At 42.7% G+C, this 18801-nt stretch overlaps 1 protein-coding gene across 1 annotated transcript in view; it reads right to left on the reverse strand.

The window, feature by feature from the left end:
- Positions 1-18801, reverse strand: part of FGGY (FGGY carbohydrate kinase domain containing) — a 197495-nt gene that overhangs the window by 146297 nt on the left and 32397 nt on the right. Inside the window, exon 5 of the mRNA XM_074961645.1 lies at positions 8962-9050. Coding sequence (XP_074817746.1) covers positions 8962-9050 — 89 coding nt within the window. The remainder of the gene's footprint in view (positions 1-8961; positions 9051-18801) is intronic.

The raw sequence follows: 18801 nt of genomic DNA on the forward strand, positions 1-18801 counted from the left end.
GTCTGTCCTGCTTAAGAAATTAAAATATCATCCCTTGTTCCCTAAGATAAATTCCCCTTTTCCCCAAATGAGTCTGTGTTTGAAGTCTTAGGTTTTATTTTATAACCAGAACCCCAAACCCCAGCACAATGCAGGATATTGCCTCTGCCACATGGGCCACAATGCTAATTAGTGCAGCCTTGTAAAAGATGCCCAGGCCCTTTTCTTTTCAGAGAGAAGCCTGATTTTTAGACCAGGCATCTTTTAAAGTTGGCACAGAATGTAAACAAGGAGAAGCCAAACACCAGAATCCCAGCCAAGGAGCATTCATTAGTCATCATGGCAGTGCTGGGAAGGAGGGGGAGAGCAGTTGACCACAAGTCTCTGAACTGATCCAGTTACTGCATCTTATTAAACCCCTTAAAAAGGCACACACTCCTCTCAGAGAATCATTTCACTTTCACCTGTTCCTTCTAATAAATTCTCTAACAAGCACCAGTTTCCCTCCACAAACACTCTCTCAAGTTTTCAGCACTGAACTATCTACCTACCTACATGTGGTACTCAGTATTGCCCCCCACTAACTTGCCTTGAACGGATTTATATCCTCAAAACATCTCTGTGAGGCAGGGAAGTGCAATTATTCCCATTTTACAGGGGAGGAACTGAGGCACAGAGACTAAGTGACTTGCCCAAGGTCACATGACAAGACTGTGGCAGAGCAGGGGCTTGAACCCAGCTCTTAAAAGTCACTGACTAGTACCATAACCACTGAATCATCCACTCTCCTTTTTACTAATAGCTTCCATTGTTCCAAATAAATGAGGGGACAGATGCTGCATTCTGTTACACTGATGCACATCTGAATTAACTCCAGTGATGCCAAAGGAGTTATTTTGGAGTTAATGTTGTGTCACAGAGCAGAATCTGACCCTAATGTTGTACAAATGTTATAAAAAGGCCAGATCCTCAGCTGGTGTAAACTGGCAACTATTCCAATTTACACCAGATGAGGAACTGAACTCAGGTGTTCAACAGCATGATCATAAGAGAAAGAAAATCTCTCTCCTTTCAGTCTGGTCTGTTTACAGGAATTTCTGTTTTTTTAATATATTATATACATAGTAAATCTAATATTAGTTAACCATGTCTCACCAATATTTCTTAAAGACCATAAACATCTGCCTTTGGGTCTGTGTAATGTAGAAAATGCCCATAAATGTATGAATCATCTTCTTATAGAAATTATTTTATTTGGGCCAGGTTTGGACACTGAGATCCCTGTAAGGAAGCCATCTGCAGATAATCTCTCATACCCCACACAGAAGGAGAAGTATCAACTGCCTGCATGGCAAAATTTTCTCTTCTAGAGACTCCAAGGGAGCAGAAGATAGAGAGTAATTAAGCAGGGTAACTCTACAGGACTTTTTTCTTCTTTTTTTTAAAGGCTGATCAAATTTCATGTCAATCATTTTCTTTGAGTGAACCATGCAGACTTTCAAATGGGATCTGAACCTTAGGTCTGTTCATCCCATTCTAGACTTCTCAAGTTCTTACTTTTATTTTCCCAGCATTTCTACCTTCCTATGTACAGTAGGTAACAGTATTCTTTCTTTTACAAGCACACCCAGTGCCATGTTCGACATACTCCACCTCTGTTATGGATCAATTGATATTCTTAACTATGATACCAAATCCTGTTCCACAGTTTTAATTTTTTTTAATGGTTCATCTTAGTCCAAATAAACCCACTGGAGCCTCTACCTTTCCAACGAGTGAACTGCTTGTAATTAGAGATGGCCCCGAAGCAAAATCCTAGATCAGAACACTCCTGATGTGAAAATTTGGATTTGGATCCAGATCTGACTTTGCAGCCCAGCCCCATTCTTGTCTGTGTTGCAGTCCTTAACGAGATTTCAGAAGCATTCAGAAGAGGGGTGTATTTCTGACAAGAGTTCTCCATCCATAATACAGTCACCTGTAGCTGGACCAATTGTGCATGGAAGATTATTTTTAAGCTACCTTTACTCAAAACACCATATAAAGAAAAAAGCTAGAGGTAATAGGTGGAGGAGGGTGGTGGTGAGTCACACTCACCATGAGTAAAAGTGCTGGGCCTTTGAAGAGCATTACTAACAGATCTGAGAAAAACAACTCTCTCCTCCTCTCCCTCCCCCTCCCCCCCCCCCATAGCTTTGTTGAAACAAGCCAGGTGAAAATCTAAATGTCAAGACTGGTGCCCATCCTTTCTATATTAAAAAAGTATCCATACAATTTTTTAAGGTAGAACCCAGCTGGGGAAACACATCAATCCTAAGAAAAGCAGTACTGCATATCATTTAGAACAAAGGCCTTATTTTTCATTGTTCCTAAGTAGGAATCTTAGAAAATGAATACATTTTTGTATAAGGAAGATCTCAGACAATAATCCTCTGTGAACAGCTGGAGTTTACTAGAAACCTCTAAAAATACAGCAATTTTGAACTAGTTCTATGCAGCTACTGGATGCATGGTGTCTATCATCAAGACAACTAGTGACAAAAGGTAGTTGTTCGAATCTCAGAATATGTTTGAGATGCCTGCCTTCAGGTATGAAGCATATAAGGACATTTCTGTGGATTTTATGTAGATCCATAGTACAACTCGTAGATATGCAGTGAGGGGGTTCAAGCCATTAAGGATTACTCAAAGGCCAAAGATATACAAATTTAAGCTTACAAACACAATAAGAACTGTTTAAGTACACAGTTCCCTGATCCTGCAAAGATTTATACATGTGACTAACTCTAACCGAGTAGTCCCACGGAAGCCAAAGGGGCTACTCACAGTATGTAACGTACTTGTGAAAGTCTTTGAAGAATCAGGGCCTCAGACCTGTACAAATGCTCCTGCTTCCTTACCAATGGGGTGCATAGAAATGGAAACATTTCGCACAAAAATCCCTTCAGGATCACAGTTACTCTACCAAGGTATCCATCAGCAAAAACTTACAAGATTCCTTCTTTATTGCGACCGAGTTCTGCCACTTTTACTCACGCTGACTAGTACTGTGCCTCACTCTTAGTAGTCCCACTGAGAAAGGGTGCAAGAATCTGGCCCTTGATTTGTTCACACTTGCACAGCACTTTGAACATATGATGTACACAGTCTATTTGGAGTATACACCAGTATTCTACAGTATCATTCATAACAATTGGTGAGATTCTGTGCTGGGCCTTTAAGAGGCCCAGCCCAGAATTCACAACCCAGCAGAAGATGGGGCCAAGATGGCATTAAGCCACCACTGTGCCCTCCCAAGTCTGTAGCAGAACCGAGTATAACTCAGACAACCCTGGAGCTCCAGCTAACTTATGGCAGCCTGTCTCCAGCTGATTAGGGACAGCATCATTGCTGAGAAACTCCCTAGCATTACCCCTGACATAACATTCCCACTCAAGCCCTGTCCCTAGCATGCCTTTTATGACCAGGTTTATAAATGGAACCTTGATGACAACCTGATGTTGTCCTCCTTAGTTCTTGCACCTGGAGAATTCTCTTATCTGGAGCTGGGGGGTTTAGACTCCTTTTCTGCCTCATCCAGCCTCTTTACCTGGTGCACAAGGGCTGGAGAGGAGGCTGCAAATTTCACACAATAAGCTTTCAATAGCATTACTATAGCGCTTGGACCATTGTAGTAGAACATTGAGGTTTATTTATAAGATCTCTCTACCCTTGCATTATTGTTATTTGTATTGCAGTCATGTCTAGGGGGCCCAGTAAGCGATTGGAAGCCCGTTGTGCTAGACACTGATCACAGAAAGACTGTCCCAGCTACAAAGAACTCTCAATTTCTTATCCAACAAAAGACAACAGCCAGATGTAACAAAGAGATGGGAGAGCACCAGGTAACAGTAAGAGGACTATGGTTAGTGTAGTAAACAGTGATCACAGCAAACCACCAGCCTACCTACAGTCTAGCGTTTTGTGGAAAATCACAGCAGAGGTGAGTTTTAAGGAGTGATTTGAAGGAAGACACAATAAGAGGCTTTCACACATAAGGGCAGCTTTGTCATCTCGTTATCCTGGTTTCCATCAGTCCTCCTCACTACTGCAGCAGCAGTTATTACCAAACACTTGGATCCATCAGGTATTACAAGCGGGATGGCTGCAGACACAGTGTAACCTTTGCAATTTAATCGGATCATTTGTTTCCCCAAGAGACTTAAGGATTAGTCAGCATGACAGTGAAGTTTTCCTTTTAAGTCTGGTGGAAGACTGTGCTGTTCTTTCCCATCTGCTCTCCCAAGCTGCAGAAGGCTGGAGGTTAAGCGATCGCATTACAAAAAAGAAAGAAAAAAAACGGGGGGTAGGGGGGTGTGATAGAAATATTTTCTTTACAAACTTTCTGCCAACACTATCTGAGAAGAGGGTGAGTGGCCCAACTCTTGTACCCCCTAAACTAGCGACATGACTGTCATTAAGAGATATGACCGCTGGCTCAACATACTAAACGCCGTGACTTGATCCTCCTACTTTCAAAGCTGTGAGTCTGTATCCTAGTGGGGTCAGGTTAAGATTGAATTACAGCACAAGCAGCTAGTTTCTGGGTCTGAATGTGCCAGACGGGGAGGACTGTTGCTCCTCAGAGGAAGAGAACATTTAAAAAAAAAAAAAAAAAAGAGGATCTCTTTTAGACAGAGTGTGGCTGCCAACACTGAAAGCGGGAGGGAGTAACTTGATGCATGACTGCTATGGATTTCTCTCCTCTAACAAGGTAAAAAATAGCTTTTTTAACACACTCTCATTTGAAACCATCTCCCTCCTTTAACAATGATCTGGAAATGCTGTGTTTCAAGAATTTCCCTGTGTTAGAGTTACACACAATGTTCAGATAATACACGGAGTGCACTCTCTTTAGCTTCCCAAGTCTTTACCACACTAAGGACATTTCACGTTTTATTCATGTATTATTTTAAAGTATTAATCATCTGGCCCCGTGGCCGAGTTGTAGAGCCCAGTGTGTCTGGAGAAAAGGGGGGTTGATTCCTACTCTGCTGCCTTACTCACCAGGTTCTCAGGGGGTAAAGTACTACAGAGGGCACTCATACCCCAATGAAAAATAGCTCAAAACTATCCTCTCCAGCTTGCTAGATAGAATCACTGGAAGACTGCAAGGACTTCTAGCCAGATAAGGGGGTGGCAACACGCACATATCCTCTGTGCACCCAGGAGCTCTAGGAGGAAGCTCGTCTCACAGTGCTGTCTATGGGGCGGTGGGTCCTGCCCTATGCCACACTCACTGACAGGGACGACCTTAGGGAGGGGCAGGAATGGTCACATGCCCCTCCCCAGATGCCTGGGGGGAGGAACATTCCAGAGGGGGGTGGGGAGTTACAGCTGTGCTCAGGTACGTGCCTCAGGTCAGGAGGAGAGTGCCTTGCCTGAGCTCTGCGGCTGCTTGCCCTGCCCTGGTGAGCTTCTTTCTTGCATCGAGGGGACAAAATGGGAGGGCTCAGGGGAGGGAGGAAGGGAGGGAGCAGATAGGAAGGTGAGGCTGCTGGTGACACTGAGAATGATCATGGGGGATCATGGGAGGATGGGGGGGCAGATAGGCCAGGAGTCTGCGGGGAGTGGCAGCAGCAAGGAAACAGCCATGCGGCCTGGATGGATGGGCAACTGGTATTTTTTAAAGATTGAAACAAAGGGAAGCACTGAGTACCTCTCTGGCTTGTAGGAAAAGAGTGGGGTATTGTCTGTGTATGTAGTGATGGTAGCCCAGGGGTGAATGCTCGCTCACTCACTCCATTGCCCTCCCAGAATCCCAGGTCAGAATTAAAATGCCCTGGATTTCCTCCCTCACATGATGAATCCCTTAGGATTAATTATGGTAGGACCACAATTCCCAGTGAATTTTCTGTTCATGACATCCTGCCTGCAGACAAGTGAATTTCACCTTGCTAAAGCCCCTACTATTGGGGTTGACAAGAGCAGTTCAAGGCCATAGGCCAGCTGAGTTCTCTGGGCTGGGGTGTAACTGCTTGAGCTCTCTGGTTGGATGCTCAAGTGGTTTGAACTGGGACTTTCTAACATGCCCAGTGCCCCGTCCTCGTTTCCTTGCCCCTCTTCTGAATGGGCAGGTCTAAATTGGGAAAATAGGCAGTGTTTAAAAACGTGTTTGCTAACATGCTTGAACTATCACATTTTTCAACACAACCTATTTCCGAGTCTAGATAGGGTGGGCCGATGTCATATCCCCACATTCCATTCTTCCCTCAGGTATAGGCTTTAAAGAGGGAAATTGCTCTATTGCAGGGGTTTTCAAACTGGGGGTCGGGACCCCTGAGGGGGTCGCGAGGTTATTACATGGGGGGCCGCGAGATGTCAGCCTCCACCCCAAACCCCGCTTTGCCTCCAGCATTTATAATGGTGTTAAATATATTTAAAAGTGTTTTTAATTTATAAGGGGGGGTCGCACTCAGAGGCTTGGTATGTGAAAGGGGTCACCAGGACAAAAGTTTGAGAACCACTGCTCTATTGTATAGTAAGCAGGGCTGTGGGTGTGTTTTCCAGCAATAAGAAAAGGAGTACTTGTGGCACCTTAGAGACTAACCAATTTATTTAAGCATGAGCTTTCGTGAGCTACAGCTCACTTCATCTCCAGCAATGCGTCTTTTGGTTTTCATTATTCCCCCTCTCTTGTAGCCTTGAGACAGAAGCAGTTACTGACTGTCGGGTCCTCTGAGAGCCACAAACCCCTCTCCTGGTTTCGCTGGGCCTGTGATTTGTAGCTAATGCTGGACGAGCTGTACAGCATGCTTAGCTGACGGCCTCTTTTCACGCGATGCCCTTAGCAGCACATTCCGAGGTGGCACCTCTCTTCATACGTAAAGTCTTTTGATTGAGGAAGTTTGGACAGGTCAGGTGGTGTGTTTGCATTAGCACTCAGGTTTCTGTAAGTCTACAGCGTATGTGCCCTACTCCCAGGAGTAGCATTGTGGTAGTCTTGCTACGTAACAAGAGAGCCACTTCCAGCTCACATTGGAAATACAGAAAGTAGCGCTGATGGCAATGGTTTCACTGCAAAGAGTTTCCAGAGAAAGGATAAGGACAAAGTGTCATTAGCTGCTCTCTCCCACAGATGCAAAGTACACAACAGGTATGCAGCGATCCTGAGTGTCACCTCACTGTACCCATCCCTGCATGGCTAAATGTTACATGGATACATACTTCAATATTATTTCTATGACAATACGTGGATACCTAATAGGGGTTTATAAAGTTACAAGCTGTGAAAATACTGTACACACAGAGTGGGGTATTAGAAGGTATGCTGTATTGTATACATTGGTTGGTTGGAAGGTATGGCATATTGTGTAGAGTGGGGTATTGGAAAGTATGCTATACTGTATTGCAGAGGTGGGCAAACTACGGCCACATCCGGCCCGCGGGACCCGGGGGTGGGAGGGGGGTGGTTAGGGGCAGGGGGTCCCGGGAGGGGGCATTCAGGGGACAAGGAGCAGGGGGGTTGGATGGGTCAGGGGTTCTGAGGAGGGGCAGTCTGGACCCTTAGGATTCATGCTCTTGACACTAGTACAGGTCTGACATGCTGTGTGGTGGCTGAGAGGGATACTTCAGACTACCAGCTCTTTGGGGCAGGGACAGTCTTTTTGTTGTGTGTTTGTATAGCAAAATGGGGTCCTAGTCGATGACTGGAGCTCATGGGAGCTACCACATTACAAGTAACAACAATACTAAGTACGTTCTTACAAGAAATAATACTCTTTGCCAGGGGTTGGTTGGTTCGTTTGGTTTGTTTTAAAACAAACCCAGTACTAGCCCACTCATGGAAGCGAGATTCTTGACAACTGGCGGCTGTTCTTAAGTAAATGGATAGACAGAAAGTCTAACCTGAACGCAAAAAGGTTGGGGGCAAGGGAGACCTGTCCTATACTCCTGGGGAGTTCTCAGGGTACATCAATGCTGCAAAAAAAAAAAAAAAAAGACCGGGGGCAGTAAGTCTCAGAGCCTGGATCAACTGACTCGGGTTCACACTATGGAGATAAAAATGTTCTGGCTTGGGCTGGAGCCTGGGCTCAGACTCTTCCCCCAAACCGGGTTTCAGAGCCCGGAGTACAGCCTGAGTCAGAACATTTACACTGGTATTTTTGGCCCTATAGCATGAGCCCGAGTCAGTTAACCCAGGCTCCGAGACTCACTGTTGTGGGTCTTCTTTTGCAGTCTAGACATACCCTTAAACTATGCCGGGCCTGATTCTCCTCTTACACTAGTTTTACACAGTTATAACTCCACTGGAGATATTCTTGACTTATACCACCCTGAAAGTAGAATCATGCCTTATGTATTTTTTAAATAGCTGGTATTGGTATCTTACTAAACTTTTAAAAGTATTTGTACATCTGCAGTGTAATTCTCTCATATTCCAGTCTCTTTAATCAGGATTTTAAATAATTTTCTCAAGGCAACACTATTAATCGCTCCCCAGGATATACCTAACACACACTGATATTTGAGGTTAAAGTAATAAAATATGTGCTTTGCTGGGATGTTTTGAGGGAGTGATTTTATACCCATTGTTCATTTTTAACAAGATATATTAGATCTCACACAGACTGAAAAAAAAATGTTTTGTTTGGGGGTTTTTGGGTCAAAAACTGCAGCATTTTCATTTGTCAGTGAAAACAAATTTCTGCAGACTATAACTAGAAATAGGTAACGCAATCCTACTTATGTTCCAAAAATGGAGCACGAGATCAATTAACTAATGGTTGTAGCAACATACTGTATCTGAGAATTACAGCGCTCACAGGAACGATTGTGTTCAGGAATGTACACTGGAAGTAGGAGAGTAGGTTCAAGATGTTTTTGAATGGGCTAAATCACATACAGATGTACATACAGCATATCCAGTCAATATGATTTAAGGCAGAAACATGCACAGGAAAAATAGAAGAAAAACAAATCATGCAGTTGTAATTAACATACCTGGCAGTGACACCTGTTGCTTTCCATGATAAGAAATCTGGAAGATCAAAGAAGTAGCCTGCCTTTTCCCAGCAAGACTCTCTCAAGTTCTGAAAAAATTTAAAAAGAGATTGAAGTGAGTTGCAATCATGGTCTGCCTTTATTTTTAAAAACAAATTCTAAGTCAGCTGCCAGTTACCTAAAAAAAAAACCAATATTTTTTCCTATTGTAAAACTCTGATGATGCTGTTCTTCAACCTGTGACTACTCCACTGACTTTAAAATGATTTCCTGGCTACAGTATTGGGTCTTTCCACTTGCTGGAGGGTGCTAATGAAAATGCAGTTTTCCCAAATTTGGGTTTACAGAGGCATCCTTTTCAAAATGACAGTGTTAAGCCTTCACCTGCTAAAATTAACAGCAATTTCCACTTTGGAGCTCCACTATATCAGTCTCCTTTTAAGTTCAAAATGCAAGAAGAAAAATAAAATAAATCAAGTGCAATAACCAAGGCAAGTTCTAGCAGGAGTGTGGTCCCTGCTCGCCCAGGACTGTAGCATGGCATTGCCAAATTACTAAAGACCTCTCCACCAGGATCGATAGTCTATAGAGAGCCCCAAACCGTAGTCTGTGGAGCACTAGTGGACCACAGATCACTTGCTGGTGATCTGCAGAGAGGCTGCTGTTCTCTGTGTTACCAGCTTCTAAATTTAAGAAGATGACTTCTAAAATTAACAAAATATTTTCTCAATATTACTTTTCCATGTAAGAAATCATTGTACTTGCCATCAAGATGTCAAATGATAAAGAATGGGAGAGGATGTGGTCTGGACAATTGCAAGTGGGAAGGGATTTTCCCAAGAGTTGTTCTATATTAAGATGTGGTATATTACTATGAAAAAAGTGCAAGAATCACTGGCCTACAATACATAATGGCCCTGACAAGTGGCCACTTATCAATCTATCAAATTCTAAGTAACACAGTAACAAAACCATTACCAGGTTTCAGAGTAGCAGCCGTGTTAGTCTGTATCTGCAAAAAGAAAAGGAGTACTTGTGGCACCTTAGAGACCAACAAATTTAATTTGAGCATAAGCTTTCATGAGCTACATCCGATGAAGTGAGCTATAGCTCATGAACGCTTATGCTCAAATAAAATTTGTTAGTCTCTAAGGTGTCACAAGTCCTCCTTTTCTTTTTGCAAATCCATTACCATAACTTACTGCTGCCAAACCTAAGTGTTCAAAAATCATGAGTCAGGCCTTCAAAAATCGTGAGTTGGCTTTAAACAACAAAATCCCACAAGTTTTTTTTTTAAAAATTAAATTGTGGGTCTTTTTGTTTGCTTCTTTCTTTTTGAGCCTTTTTGTCTAAAAACAGGAGGACTTGAAAATTACTTTTTTTTTTTAAAATGACAGCTGAGATTCTCATGTAATTACATGACTCCAGGAACTGGGACTGTATGTAAAACATTAATTATTAGGAGACTCACAATAAAATCATGAGAGCTGTAGAAAGTGATAATGCTGAAGAAACAGTCATATGCAGGTAGACTTAGAGGCTTAGGGTGCTGCAGGTTGGCCAGAGGTGTTTTGACAGAGCTGCATGGAGATGTTTCAATAACCCTACCTTCACTATGCTTAACTTTTAGGAGTCCCATGCACCTTCAAAAATGTAGTAAAGCATAAGTACCAATAGTAATAAATATAATTACCATTTTATTATTTGTATTACAGTAGCTTCCAACTTCCCCAAACAGGATCAGGACCAAACTGTACTAGGCATGTACAAATATAGTAAAAGATAGTCCCTGTTCCAGAGAGCTTATACTCTAAATAAATATAAAAAGTACTTCCAATTTAACTAACTGTGTGTTCAGCACAGCACAGTACTATAAACTTTTGACTCTGTTTGTTATGTGATTGCAAATTTTAAGTCCCAAAAAGTTATTGGGGTGGAGTCTGTAAGGCCAATAGTATAGGAAAATGTCATTTCAGAAACTAAGATGTAGCCAGGTAAACAATGAAAACAAGAGCATCATTTTGGTTCTGGATCATCCAAAGAATCTATCTCCATGTTCTCGGAGGTTTCAACTCTTTAGAGATCACAGAAAGTACTGTACTCCTATTGAGGCCTGAAAACAAAAGCTTCAATCACTGCCTTTATTTATAAAAAGCACTAGTGTTGGATGCCTATTTCAGACCACTTTCCACCCAGACATGTATGGCTGCTAGTCATTAACTGTGCATTTGCCTCCACGGGTAGAATTTGGCCCTTTATATTTTAATTCAAAAGGCTAGTCAGCCTGGCTGTTTTGACAATATAAACCCTGAGCTACTGGTAAAAGTAGGATTTCTGTCTGGTAATCTTGGGTTTATGAAAACAGACACCAGGCTAGGATTAATCATGTAACTCAAACAAACCCAGCTATTCAGCAAAGATAGTCAGTGAACCATGATTTCATTATTTCATGAATCTTCAAAAAGTTACAAGTTAGCAACCTTATGGCATGGTGTTTCATGAGTGTCCAAATGATTCATCCTTTGTCATGTTGATGCTATATCACTACTAGCTAGCACAGACAAAAATCAAATCATGCCCTGATGCATTTTTCAAATGAGTATAAACATCTCCATATTCTCTACACTTGTTGAAATTCACTATTTGATTTTCACTCCCAGTCAAGGAATCCACCACCACATTAAAAGCAGCATGGAAAAGTCCCAAGCACATTCTCAATGCCATATTCATATCCTGCGACTCATCCTCCAAACTCACGTTTAAAGAAAATAAATTCAGTCTCTGTGTTTTCCTGGGGCCTCTCTAAACTCTCCTCCACTCATTTTTCCTTTCTTCATACCCAAACCATAAACTACAGTTAATCCTCTTTCTGAGACTGTCACCAAGCAGCCTATAGACACCATTCCTGAAACAGCTTGCGGTGACACATTTGAACAATATGAAGTTACCTCCTCCCTCGAGTGTTTACCTTGCTGCCTCTGAAGCATTCTTAATACTCTATGGGAAGCAGAGTGAGAGAGAGATTGGGAAAACAGATCAAACCTAGCTCTTTGGTACAGCAATACTGCACTGCCACTGTGTCTACACACCAGCTTCCATCTTTGAAACAAGAGTCCCATGTCTCTTTCTTTAAAAAACATTTTTCAAATGGAAAATGATGGACTGATATCCATGGCAATAAAGACTAGAGTCTACTATTTATCCACAGAACAAATGCAGTCGTCAAAGCTTCCTCACACTGCCTTGCCAACGTGCTTCAGCCTTGACTTGGAGGGTTTGCTTGTCAGGGTGTGTGGATAGTTCTGAATTGAGTTAATTTGTCCCTAGTGAATGTTTGCTTTTTAATGCTGATGAGTATGTTATGTTTAAGTACTAAGTGAGCATCAGGGGACCTAGAGCTCTTGCACAGGGGCATCGTTTTTACTATTACTTAAGCCTAAAATCAATAAAATAGGCTACCAAATACTGGATGGCACTGACTCTGAGCCATTACCAATATGGCTAGCATTTGAAACAGTGATCTAGTGGTGAAAGGCTTTGTATCTCATATCCCATTACCACCCACCTGTGTCATTAGAACCCCAATGGCCACGGGATTGATTAGAGGTGGGCCAGAAGCAAAAATCCCAGGTTCAAACCAGGATATCGATCTAAATTCCTTGGCAGCCCACCATCTCTCAAAGTGGGCTGTATCAAAGGCCCAACAACGCTTCCTCAGCTCTCATCCCCTAATGCCCCTACTCTACTTGCGCTACATTGATGACATCTTCATCATATGGACCCATGGAAAAGAAGCCCTTGAGGAATTCCACCATGATTTCAACAATTTCCATCCCACCATCAACCTCAGCCTGGACCAGTCCACACAAGAGATCCACTTCCTGGACACTACACTACGCCAATAAGCAATGGTCACATAAACACCACCCTATACCAGAAACCTACTGACCACTATTCCTACCTACATGCCTCCAGCTTTCATCCAGACCACACCACACGATCCACTGTCTACAGCCAAGCTCTACCATACAACCGCATTTGCTCCAACCCCTCAGACAGAGACAAACACCTACAAGATCTCTATCAAGCATTCTTACAACTGCAATACCCACCTACAGAAGTGAAGAAACAGATTGACAGAGCCAGAAGAGTACCCAGAAGTCACCTACTACAGGACAGGCCCAACAAAGAAAATAACAGAACGCCACTAGCCGTCACCTTCAGCCCCCAACTAAAACCTCTCCAATGCATCATCAAGGATCTACAACCGATCCTGAAGAAGGACGACCCATCACTCTCACAGATCTTGAGAGACAGGCCAGTCCTCGCTTACAGACAGCCCCCAAACCTGAAGCAAATACTCACCAGCAACCATACACCACACAACAGAACCACTAACCCAGGAACCTATCCCTGCAACAAAGCCCAATGCCAACTGTGTCCACATATCTATTCAGGGGACACCATCATAGGGCCTAATCACATCAGCCACACTATCAGAGGTTCATTCACCTGCACATTTACCAATGTGATATATGCCATCATGTGCCAGCAATGCCCCTCTGCCATGTACATTGGTCAAACTGGACAGTCTCTATGTAAAAGAATAAATGGACACAAATCAGACGTCAAGAATTATAACATTCAAAAACCAGTCGGAGAACACTTCAATCTCTCTGGTCACTCGATTACAGACCTAAACGTTGCAATTCTTCAACAAAAAAACTTCAAAAACAGACTCCAATGAGAGACTGCTGAATTGGAATTAATTTGCAAACTGGATACTATTAACTTAGGCTTGAATAAAGACTGGGAGTGGATGGGTCATTACACAAAGTAAAACTATTTCCCCATGTTTATTCCCCCCTCCACCCTCCAGTGTTCCTCAGACGTTCTTGTCAACTGCTGGAAATGGCCCACCTTGATTACCACTACAAAAGGTTCTCCCCACCCCCCGCTCTCCTGCTGGTAATAGCTCACCTTAAGTGATCACTCTCCTTACAGTGTGTATGGTAACACCCATTGTTTCCTGTTCTCTATCTATATAAATCTCCCCACTGTATTTTCCACTGAATGCATCCTATGAAGTGAGCTGTAGCTCATGAAAGCTTATGCTCAAATAAATTTGTTAGTCTAAGGTGCCACAAGTACTCCTTTTCTTTTTGCGAATACAGACTAACACGGCTGCTACTCTGAAACCTAAACTTGGAGTGTGTGAAATCGAGCTTTTAAATCAGAACTCAGTAACTTGGGCACGCCCTTACTGTACATGAAGTTGGCTAACTTTTCAGTCACCTAAAACAGAGAGAACAAAAAAAGCCATCTGTAAAAACAGCAACTCAGATAACATGGATAAAGGAGCCTTTGCCCTGCGACCACCAGCATATCAGCCATTTGCCTTCCCTCCATGACCAACAAGGTTTTACTGAAACCTTCCCTCCATGAGAATGCCTTCCCTCCATGAAAAACAAGGTTTTAATGGCTAACAACATTATTTAAGCATAAGCTTCTGTGAGCTACAGCTCACCTCATCGGATGTAGCTCATGAAAGCTTATGCTCAGATAAATCTGTTAGTCTCTAAGGTGCCACAAGTACTCCTTTTCTTTTTGCGGATATGGACTAACAAGGCTGCTACTCTGAAAGGTTTTAATGGTTCACTGCTGTGCGTTCCCTTCTCCATTTAGCTAGTTATTGCAAGCCAAGGGTGGACAGAGGGAATAATAGGTCAAAAAGGAAGAACTGAACAGTAACATATAGTGAGCTCCTTGGGCAATCAGCCAGAAAAAGTAAAAGAAGAATGATTCAACCATCAGCCTTTGGTCATTAATTGCAAAGGAATTATACCCTGGCAGTTTGCTCTATGAGGTGATTCTTGTTAAAGGGAAGATCTTCTTTGCCTGTATTCCCCATACAATAAATGAGGTGTGAAAGAAACAACTTAGACTAGATGCGTTTCATTTGGACATAATTACAAAAGAAACACCTACTCCCAATCCACCCTTACTCTGAACCAGAATGTGCTACAGCACCACTGATTAAATGGGGTGAATATTTTTTAGAAATAATTGAAATGAAATGTTATTAGACTAAAGAAAAACATAACAACCGTCCTTTTGGTTTTTGGCACAATCCACAGCAAAATATTCCATCCAGAAATTAATAAATATGGAATTTTCTTCTGCTACCTCTGAAAAGAATAAATGCATAACACAAAAATTCTGGAGCCGGGCAAACACTGCAAACAAATTTCACTCCAACTTTTACATTAATTTGTTTTGTTCATGCTCACGTTTTTGTTTTGTTCACTTCCACAAACATTTATTCTGTTGAGTTTTGCTGACATAAATATTTGCAGCAAGCGAAATTCAAAGTTGCAAACATAAGTATTCGTTGGTTTCAGAGTAACAGCCGTGTTAGTCTGTATTCGCAAAAAGAAAAGGAGTACTTGTGGCACCTTAGCGACTAACCAATTTATTTGAGCATGAGCTTTCGTGAGCTACAGCTCAGTTCATCGGAGTCTCTAAGGTGCCACAAGTACTCCTTTTCTTTTTATAAGTATTCATAGAAACCAAATTTTAAATTCGCATGCACGCATATCCATCCCAGAAGTACTTGTGCACTCATCCGATCAGGGAACAGAAACAATACCATGCAATTTAGCTGACCAAGCACAACTAACTGACACAGCTTGAATAGTGAAACCTCACAGAGTACTAAAAAAGAAAAGGAGGACTTGTGGCACCTTAGAGACTAACCAATTTATTTGAGCATAAGCTTTCGTGAGCTACAGCTCACTTCATCGGATGCATACTGTGGAAAGTATAGAAGATCTTTTTATACACACAAAGCATGAAAAAATGGGTGTTTACCACTACAAAAGGTTTTCTCTCCCCCCACCCCACTCTCCTGTTGGTAATAGCTTATCTAAAGTGATCACTCTCCTTACAATGTGTATGATAATCAAGGTGGGCCATTTCCAGCACAAATCCAGGGTTTAACAAGAACGTCGGGGGGTGGAGGGGTAGGAAAAAACAAGGGGAAATAGGTTACCTTGCATAATGACTTAGCCACTCCCAGTCTCTATTCAAGCCTAAGCTAATTGTATCCAATTTGCAAATGAATTCCAATTCAACAGTCTCTTGCTGGAGTCTGGATTTGAAGTTTTTCTGTTGTAATATCGCAACTTTCATGTCTGTAATCGCGTGACCAGAGAGATTGAAGTGTTCTCTGACTGGTTTATGAATGTTATAATTCTTGACATCTGATTTGTGTCCATTTATTCTTTTACGTAGAGACTGTCCAGTTTGATGAATGTACACGGCAGAGGGGCATTGCTGGCACATGATGGCATATATCACATTGGTGGAGGTGCAGGTGAACGAGCCTCTGATAGTGTGGCTGATGTTATTAGGCCCTGTGAGGGTGTCCCCTGAATAGATATGTGGACACAGTTGGCATTGGGCTTTGTTGCAAGGATAGGTTCCTGGGTTAGTGGTTCTGTTGCGTGGTATGTGGTTGCTGGTGAGTATTTGCTTCAGGTTGGGGGGCTGTCTGTAGGCAAGGACTGGCCTGTCTCCCAAGATTTGTGAGAGTGTTGGGTCATCCTTCAGGATAGGTTGTAGATCCTTAATAATGAGTTGGAGGGTTTTTAGTTGTGGGCTGAAGGTGACGGCTAGTGGCGTTCTGTTATTTTCTTTGTTAGGCCTGTCCTGCAGTAGGTGACTTCTGGGAACTCTTCTGGCTCTGTCAATCTGTTTCTTCACTTCCGTAGGTGGGTATTGTAGTTGTAAGAATGCTTGATAGAGATCTTGTAGGTGTTTGTCTCTGTCTGAGGGGTTGGAGCAAATGCGGTTGTATCGCAGAGCTTGGCTGTAGACAATGGATCGTGTGGTGTGGTCAGGGTGAAAGCTGGAGGCATATAGGTAGGAATAGCGGTCAGTAGGTTTCCGGTGGTGTTTAGGGTGGTGTTTATGTGACCATCGTTTATTAGCACTGTAGTGTCCAGGAATTGGATCTCTTGTGTGGACTGGACCAGACTGAGGTTGATGGTGCGATGGAAATTGTTGAAATCATGATGGAATTCCTCAAGGGCTTCTTTTCCATGGGTCCAGATGATGAAGATGTCATCAATATAGCGCAAGTAGAGTAGGGGCGTTAGGGGACGAGAGCTGAGGAAGCGTTCTTCTAAGTCAGCCATAAAAATGTTGGCATACTGTGGGGCCGTGCGGGTACCCATAGCAGTGCCGCTGATCTGAAGGTATACATTGTCCCCAAATGTAAAATAGTTATGGGTAAGGACAAAGTTACAAAGTTCAGCCACCAGGTTTGCCGTGACATTATCGGGGATAGTGTTCTTGACGGCTTGTAGTCCATCTTTGTGTGGAATGTTGGTGTAGAGGGCTTCTACATCCATAGTGGCCAGGATGGTATTTTCAGGAAGATCACCGATGGAGTGTACTTTCCTCAGGAAGTCAGTGGTGTCTCGAAGGTAGCTGGGAGTGCTGGTAGCGTAGGACCTGAGGAGGGAGTCTACATAGCCAGACAATCCTGCTGTCAGGGTGCCAATGCCTGAGATGATGGGGTGCCCAGGATTTCCAGGTTTATGGATCTTGGGTAGTAGATAGTATATCCGAGGTCGGGGTTCCAGAGGTGTGTCTGTACGGATTTGACCTTGTGCTTTTTCAGGGAGTTTCTTGAGCAAATGCTGTAGTTTCTTTTGGTAACTCTCAGTGGGATCAGAGGGTAATGGCTTGTAGAAAGTGGTGTTCGAGAGCTGCCGAGCAGCCTCTTGTTCATATTCTGACCTATTCATGATGACAACAGCACCTCCTTTGTCAGCCTTTTTGATTATGATGTCAGAGTTGTTTCTGAGGCTGTGGATGGCATTGTGTTCTGCACGGCTGAGGTTGTGGGGCAAGTGATGCTGCTTTTCCACAATTTCAGCCCGTGCACGTCGGCGGAAGCACTCTATGTAGAAGTCCAGTCTGCTGTCTCGACCTTCAAGAGGAGTGCACCTAGAATCCTTCTTTTTGTAGTCTTGGTAGGAAGGTCTCTGTGGATTAGTATGTTGTTCAGAGGTGTGTTGGAAATATTCCTTGAGTCAGAGACGTCGAAAATAGGATTCTAGGTCACCACAGAACTGTATCATGTTCGTGGGGGTGGAGGGGCAGAAGGAGAGGTTGTTTGTGACCACTGCAGAGTTAAATAATGCAAGAACATTTGTCAAATACTTTTGAATAACGAGTAAATCTGAGGAAAGAGTCTGTTTTCAGACTGTCTGCAAGAAGAAGAAGAGGCTGATTTTAACCTTTAATGTGAATTAGGAATATAATCCAGGAATATTTATAGTACTTCCAATGAGATTTACATTTAGCATTATCTCACTGACCTAATCAGAAGTTGTTTTGTCTTGTTTATCCATCATCTAAAAAAGCATTCTTGTATATTTCTGAGAAGAAAATTACTCCTCTTTCTTCCCATTTCTGTCTCATCCCTAATGCTCACAGCAAGCAAATTTCAAAGTCAAATGTGCAATTATTTATGGAAACCACATCTTAAAAATCACATGACAACCCTAGAGAGTGAACTCTTGTTTACAACAGAACAGGTGCTGCATAGGCAAGAGACAAGTGAAGTGCCCCAGAATCCCCTACAAATTTGTTTACACCATGTTCTACCAAGGCCACTCTATGGGTTTGGAGTAGTTCAGTCTGATTGCCCATTCATTCCGTGGCCAGGCAGCTGAGACTCAAACAAAGGTTTCCTTTCATCCCTTATGTGGTCTCGGTTTTGTGACATGGACACCTGCTTGCTGGGAACTTGGTCAAGACCCCCCACAA

The sequence above is a fragment of the Natator depressus genome, chromosome 8 (assembly GCF_965152275.1).
Source record: "Natator depressus isolate rNatDep1 chromosome 8, rNatDep2.hap1, whole genome shotgun sequence".
NCBI classification, from domain to species: domain Eukaryota; kingdom Metazoa; phylum Chordata; order Testudines; family Cheloniidae; genus Natator; species Natator depressus.